The sequence below is a fragment of the Crinia signifera genome, chromosome 1 (genome assembly GCF_055691185.1).
Source record: "Crinia signifera chromosome 1, ASM5569118v1, whole genome shotgun sequence".
NCBI classification, from domain to species: Eukaryota; Metazoa; Chordata; class Amphibia; order Anura; family Myobatrachidae; genus Crinia; species Crinia signifera.
In genome coordinates, this window is record NC_139217.1 from 407,387,434 (window position 1) to 407,395,265 (window position 7,832).

Sequence of the window (7,832 nt, forward strand, 5' to 3'; positions counted from 1 at the left end):
TTCTGAGCACACTCCTTGATGTACTCTGTCTGTTGGTCTCCAAAGGTTTTGAATTGTAACTTCATAACTGTATAATCCCGTTGTATGGCATGGGTTAACTTGTAGATACTTTTTTCCTTAAGGTTTTCTTTCTGAACACTCCAAAACCATAGCGACATGGTCAGCTGACCAAATATTAACACTTTTATGTCCCTATGATAAGGAGTATAGATTGTATACTCCACTGGGGCAAGGGCTGAGGATGAATTGAATATTCTGTGCTGCGTAATATGCGGGTGCTATATAAATGTTGTTTTATTAATAAATATAAGTAATGTCTTCACTGTTAACTGGTTGAAGCTAAGGAACAATTACCGAAGACCCCCAAATATTTACATGTAGAACGTTAAGAGCTTAATCACATGTGTGCTGAAGAGGCTGCAGCTATTGAGCATGGTATATGGATGGCTGATAGACCGTTTGTAGTTCAACAGTCAATAGGCCAATACCATATGGTCCATTATGGTCGTAAGGTCGATACAAGCACAGTGTAAACATGGCTAGGGTTGACACATGAAAAGGTCAACATTCTTTTTTTGGGGATTTTTTTTTTTTTTTTTTTTTTTTTCATTTTTTGAGGGATTTTATTCTTCCAGGGTTGCCATTTTCCCTGTCGACCAACTATAGAACTCCCACTGAGCGTTGGTGAGTGTAGCACTCGCATCTCTCCTGTGGTGACAGACTAACCACTAGAAGATTTACAGAAAGAAAAGCCGCAAAGTACCCAAATAATATGAAATTAGCATCAATTACCTAGTCCCACTCACATTAATTCCTAAGTATTGTGTATTAAGACAGTGTATGTGGGAGTTTTCCTTAATCGCTTCCATCCTTGCATACGTCTGGGCTTGTATTTTTGGTTTAAAGGTATCACCAGACTAAATACTTGTATTTGCTCTTGTAGATGTTAATAGACGGGCATTGTTTTTTGTTCTGAGTAGTTTCTGTAGTCACTATCCTCACCTTTCCTCTGTGTTTAGGAACCTGTGGATTTTTGTATCCAAATTTACTGAATTTGATGCACGGAAACTGCACAAACTGTACAAACATGCCATAAAGAAACGGCAGGAAGCTCAGGTAATTATAGCCTAGTTTATGTCCTTGTCCGTAGTAATAAAGAATATTTCTTATGAGACAATTGCTGTAACAATTTCTTAGGCTGCTGGTCGCTCATTCATTTATTTATTTTCCTTTTTTTTTTTTTTTTTTTACTTCCGTTGACGAACAGCACAATGACCAGAACATTAGCAGCAGTATGAACACAATCATTCGACATCCTGGTAAACAAATTGCTCAATTTATCTATGTATTCCTTCTGTTGTATTGAATATTACAAGATAACGACTTTCAATTATGAGTTTTGGTTTGTTTCTAGTGCAATGTTCCGCCTGTGTGGGGTATAGAGGCCTATGTGCAGCTATTTTCTTTAACACTCATTGGCATAGATTGCATGCTGGCCTTGTGCTTTGCCAACATATAATAATTGGAGACTTATGTGGCACACTGGCCAAATGTTGGTGTCGGTGTGTCACTTATAAGGCCTTTGTCATTGAATTGTTATGATTTCCTTCTTTAATGGGCACTGTCGCTTGCTTTTCAGATATAGATAGGTTAAAAGAAAACACAAACCATGACGATAGCAGCAGAGACAGTTACTCCTCTGACAGGCATTTATCACAGTACCATGATCACCCCAAGGACAGACACCATAGTGATGCTTATAAAAAGGGTGACCCCAGGAAAAGGCCGTATTCCAGCTTCAGCAATGGTAAAGACCATAGAGACTGGGATCATCACTACAAACAGGACAGGTAAGTTCCGATCAAATCATTCTTGGATATATATATTTATATATAGGTTTTTAGATATGGGTTTGTTGCCCATAGCAACCAATAAGATTCAAATTATTTATCTAGCACCTTCAGAAGATACTAGCTAGAATCTATAATACACCTGCTGTCTTTGATGTCATCACTTCCTTCTGCTTTCAGTTCCAGACTGATTATTTAGTCTTATAAATATTCTGTAATTTCCTATAGAGATGATGATTGGTTGACTGGTGAATACAGAGAGCGTTACATTTGGTGATACATTGGGCGGTATTCCATGCCGCCAGCAAAGGGGTGTCTGCGGTGAGGGTGGCTTATTTTTAGTGGGGATCGCTGAAAACAAGGCATTCTTGCCGTTTAACCCCCGTGCCGGCTGCTCGCCCTAGTCAATGTTCTGGGGGACTCCATCGCCTTCAGAGGACAATGAGGATTGTGGCATTTAACTGCGAGCCTCAAAGTTTTGACGGCCGCATTACCCGTTTCCACCTCGCTGGAAAAACCCAGCGAGGTGGAAACGAGGAGTGTTGTATGTAACTAATAAATTGGGGTTTTAAATGCAGTAGAATAATTTGGTGTTTCTGTTGTAGGTACCACAATGAAAGCAAACACAGAAAATTAGATGACCACAGAAACAGAGATCATAGGTCAAACATGGAAGGAAATACAAAAGACAGATCCCTCTCAGATCATCGATCCCATTCCGACCACCGATTGCATCCGGATCACCGGTCTAGCTCAGACTACAGTCATCATAAATCCAGGGATTACCGGTACCATTCAGACTGGCAGATGGACCATAGAGCTTCTAGTAGTGGGCCAAGATCACCATTGGATCAGAGGTCTCCTTACGACTCCAGATCTCCTTTGGGTCGTAGATCGCCCTTTGAGTGTTCATCCGATCCCAAAAGTACTCCGGAACATATATGGAGTGGACGCAAAACATAACACTAGGATTGCAGTCCAGGACATTAGCCATATACAGTAAAATTATCACAGTGATTGCCTTACATGACTTGAAAGAAATGGACTGTATCTGCCAAGAGCGGACTTCACTACTTTCCTGAATGCAAGGTCTAGTATCACAACAGATCAGAGAATATTTTTGTATTTAAGGTATATGCTGCACTGTGCTGCAAACGTGGCATTTTTAAAAATAAAAAAAGAAATAGATGTTTACTATTTCGGAGACCTCAGCACTGCCCATTTTGACTGCGTTTTAACAAAAAAAAGAAAAATTACAACAACAAAAAAACAGATTTCTTTGAACTTTGAATTATTATCTTTTGTGTTGACCGATGATCTTGTTGACAAGTAAATGAAGAGGTTTTTTATTGTCTGGGAAATGCTGTCAAGAACTTTGTTCACTTTCCAAAGCTATTTGTTTACATTGTACACTGCAACCACCTTGCCGCTTCTCGTCATATGCTTGAATATTTAAATCATGTACCTAAACCTGTAAGATAGCCAGTTTTTTTTTGTTTTTTTTTTTTTTTTGTGATCAATTGTAATATTTTTTTTTTTATACAAAGCAAAACTGCTGTAAATTGTTGTAAATTAATTAAATGGACATTTCTTCCTTTCTCAGGCTTTCTTTGACTGTTCCTTTCCCCACCAACTCAGGCCTTCTCGTCAAGTATGGATATATGTATATTCATTATGTCTTTTTGGTTTTTATTAGTTTTGATGGAATTAATGTTCAGAATGTACAAAACAAACAAAAACTGGGGAAAGGGAACACTAATTCCATTCTTATGTCATGTAGTGTTCCACTTTACACTTAATAGGATTATTTGTTTTTTTATTTTAAGCAGTGTCAGTGTTGTGTTTTAAATGTGTGGGTAAAATTTAAGACATTTTATGCAGCCGGAAAGCGTTGACATTAGTTTTTGTTTTTAATACCGGGCATCTTGATATACATACGAGATTTATTGTCCAAACCAGCCAAAATTTTATTGTCAATCCATTTGTGTTCCCTTTTTTAAGAAATGGGCAATAATGTCAAATGTGCTATGCAGCCAGTATGATTTCCAGTAAACTGATTGACTTTATAAACTGTTTAAATGCACACTGATTGTATATAGATTTCTTCTATATATGGAAAATTAAAGTATAAAAAAAAAAAAAAAAAAACTTTCTGGAGTAACTGAACTTTCTGCTTTGTTCTGCATATTTGCTTGTGAATGATCATTCTGCTGAGTTACTAATTTTTTTTAATTATTATTATTATATGTAGACCGCTTAGAAGTCACATAATGGTTGGTGGCATGATATGACTAAATTATTGAAAAACATAACCTTTTGTCTTTTGGAATAGTACACGAAAATAGAACACTAAAATGAATACCTCATATGCAGCCAAATGTTGAGGTCACGGCTTCATTGTTAAATAGTATAAAATAAAGATAACCCAGAAGGCTTTGTATATAATGGCAGAAGCCAACTCAACTTGCACCATTTCATATCATGGCAGCTTTATCTGAGGCCAGTACACACAGACCTCAGCTAAAACCACCTTAAAAAATAAAAGGAAAGGAAACCCAAAATATGCCAGCTAGGGAAGCCAATCGCGGGCATTTTTTCAATCCCGGGAATCAGGATTGAAAAATGCTCAATGCCGGGATTCCCGGGATTGGCTTTCCTAATAATAAAACGCCCTGGCTGCCCCGCATTTACTTACATTTGCAGGTGCGGCTGGGTGGGCGGTCAGCTTCATACTGCCGGGTGGGCAGCTTATACTGCCGGGTTGCTGGGTGGACAGCTTCATACTGCCGGGCGTGACCTGCCTGCCTGCGCAGCGTGACCTCTGATCTCGTCACGCTGCGCCAGTGCTGCTCTGCCGGGTACCGGGAGAAGCCGGGCAGCATCTGAGCTGGTGTTCAGACGCTGCCCGGCATTAGATTGCGCATGCGCAGTCTAATCCCGGGATTGAAATCCTGGCGTTTTGGGGGCCCAAGTACCAGGATCCCGCCGATCCCGGGATTGGCCACCCTAATGCCAGCACATATCCTGGATCCCGTGCCATTTGACCTTTTGCTCTCCTAAGAAAGAAATCACTTACCTGGTCATTTGGGCCAAGAAGGGGCTTCCATGTAGTAAAGGATTCACCCTTGTGTCGTCGTCCCCCCCCCCCCCCCCCCCCCCCCCCATAGAACCAGAATTAGCAGCCTCTAGCCTAAATGTGTGTATGTGCTGTAACCCTTACTTGAGGGGCCCTGATTAACCAAAACAATGCTTTAGTCATCAAAGTTTTTGATAGGGTTTTCTCTGCAATTTAACTTTTATTAAAATATACTAAGGTGAATGACATCAGACCCATTGACTTTATCTGGCCAGATTCTTTCCCCTTTAAAGTCCATCAAAAAAAAAAGCCACAGTTCTAGGCCATTTCTACCTTCTATCTTTAGTCCACCTAACAAAATGTTAATAATGCACTGTCCCACACATTCCACCCCAGAGTTAAGACACATGCTAAGCTGGAACTTTGTTTGGAACATCCAATATTGGGAAGATGCTGAGACTCGAGCATGCAGAATCGTTCACACATGCTCCCAAATGCGCCTCTATTTTGACTAAAGTAACAGTTGGCAAATTGTTAATGTATTTAAAGTTTTGACACTAAACAATCTAACACCTAATCTGCAACTGAAAACCAGCAAGTTCTGCCTTTCTACATAGTTAAATGGGTAACACTTTTAGTAAACTGGCTGGGAATTGCTTTCTACCATGCTCTGAAGACTTACTGTACTGACCTGTTAAATTTCAGTAGGAGGTGTGCATGACTGAATTACTTTTAAATCGCCACCTCCTTTACCTAAAAAAACTAATCAGGTTCCACCCATTCTCCTACCTCCTACTGTTCTTTGTGCAATTGGCAAGTAGTACCCACAGTACATACAGAGAATGCTCAATCGCTCCCCTGGCTGCGACTCTGAAGTACCAACATTCCAGTCAACCTGTTGTAACAATGATACTCAGACACCCTTGGGCTCTCAAAGTCATTCTTTGCGATTATGAAGAAGTCAACAAAACTCTTCCACCGTATCTATCTATCCCTGTTGGGGACACACCATATTTTAACAGGCTTTGTGTAGTTGCTTATATCCTGATGGTCCTCCAATTCTTCAGCCTATACTTTTTGCCAACCTCCAGTGCCTGTCTACACCTTCCCTGCAGCAGCTGCGACAACAAAACATCTTAAAACTTGAAAAGGTTTTTAGGGACAGCATACTTACCTGATAAAGGGCCTCATTCAGACCTGATTGCTTATCTGTACATTTGCAGCTGTGAGTGGTTAGCCACCAGACAGACAGAAAACCTGCCCTGTGCAAATCTGCCAGTGAATTACGAAAATATTGCTATTTACTATCCTGTTGCACATCCATATGCAATTCATAAACCACTGAATGATTTTTCCAATCTGTGCAAAAACAACAGACTGAACAGGTATCACGCAGGAAGCATGAAAATATAACCAGTAGTAAAAGGATGGAGTAATATCTGTCTGTTCAATGGAGGTCTAATGTGGAAGGCTACTGCATTCTGTACACAAATGAGATGTGTATCTAACCTTAACATGCCATGTGACTGAACCGCATCCTGGAAATATTAGTGCATATAGTTGGGCAATATGTAGACAGGCTGATGCCAAGGAATATAACGTGTTTTCTAACCATAATAAGAGTAATAATACTAGGGCCTGATTAAAGCCTCCTGTACTTTAGGCCAATACACATGTAGAAAAGAAGAGAAAAATGAGTGTGCCAGTACCACTTTTATCAGGCGATACACTTGTTGTAACACTTATGGGGCCTACACACATAGAGCATGTGCTGAGGCTCCTCCAGTAAATGACAGAAAACTGACCAAATCAGTCATTCAGATATTACCAGATTTTTGATCTAACCAGCCAGATGGGACAATTAATATTTAGGTGTATGACCAGCTTAATTTACAAAAATATTACACACAATCAAATAAATATTATCTGTATTAACCAAACAATGGAAGCAGGAGGGATTCATACTGTAAAATTACACACCTGTGTATGATTACAGAAATATATACAACATGGCCTGTTGATGGTACTTGAGGACTGTAGTTGAGAACCCCTGATGTAAAGATATGTAATTGATAAATAATTATTATTTTTTTTAAATGTATTTCACAGGACTTTTTTCTTTTAGTTTTTTAACATAGGATGGGGTTAGTAGATGGATTGTATGCAGATTATGTACACACAATCATGCAATGCGCAGTCCCACGGGGTGGACGGTTGATCCTCTGATCAAATGTGATTGGGACCATATTTCGGGTGCTTTTAAGCACTCCGTCACCTTTCCCCGCACTCCATTTTGCATATTTGACCTCTAGCGTCTGATAGGAAGCACCGCGATATGTGCTCCCGGCACATCCGGGTTACGCTGCAGCGATGTGCTCCCTGCGATACACATCAAGCATTAACACTTTGGCAACGAGCAGTAACCCTTTGGCAATGAGCATTAACCCCTGTCAATGAGCACTGACCCCTTGGTTCTATGCAGAAGCTGGATTGTACGATGGATTATGTGCACATTGTGAGTACTTTGTGTCCAAAAACCACCAATTCTGCCAGGGAGTTTAAGAGAAATGTGGACACAATCATGATTGTGAGCAGGTCTTTCTGATGTATTGCCAGCTTAAGAGTCCTACTTGGTTGGACTCCACTGCACTGCTCTAGAGATGCCACAGAATAGAGACATGCTGGCCGGGATACAAATTGCAAGTTGGTGGCCTTCATCCAATGGCACTTTAGTTTTATTTAGCTCTTTAGCATTTTTAAACTAAAAAGCATGATTGGCTGACTCAGACTGAGGATGGGATGCATCAAATGCAATAATGCTGTCAAACCAACAGAAAATGCCTTTTTTGAGGCTTGACAGCAATCCCCATATGTACCAAGCTCTGTAAAACAAAGCACAGGTCCAA

General features: G+C 40.1%; 1 protein-coding gene across 2 annotated transcripts in view; it reads left to right on the forward strand.

The window, feature by feature from the left end:
- Window positions 1-3,963, forward strand: part of CHD1 (chromodomain helicase DNA binding protein 1) — a 61,647-nt gene extending 57,684 nt beyond the window's left edge. The window contains exons 33-36 of one of the 2 annotated variants that reach the window (XM_083151732.1): window positions 1,020-1,116; window positions 1,268-1,319; window positions 1,640-1,850; window positions 2,456-3,963. In XM_083151732.1, the coding sequence (XP_083007858.1) occupies window positions 1,020-1,116; window positions 1,268-1,319; window positions 1,640-1,850; window positions 2,456-2,813 (718 nt within the window). In that variant the 3' untranslated portion in view covers window positions 2,814-3,963. The remainder of the gene's footprint in view (window positions 1-1,019; window positions 1,117-1,267; window positions 1,320-1,639; window positions 1,851-2,455) is intronic. The other variant, XM_083151731.1, reaches the window with a different exon arrangement.
- Window positions 3,964-7,832: the final 3,869 nt, after the last annotated feature.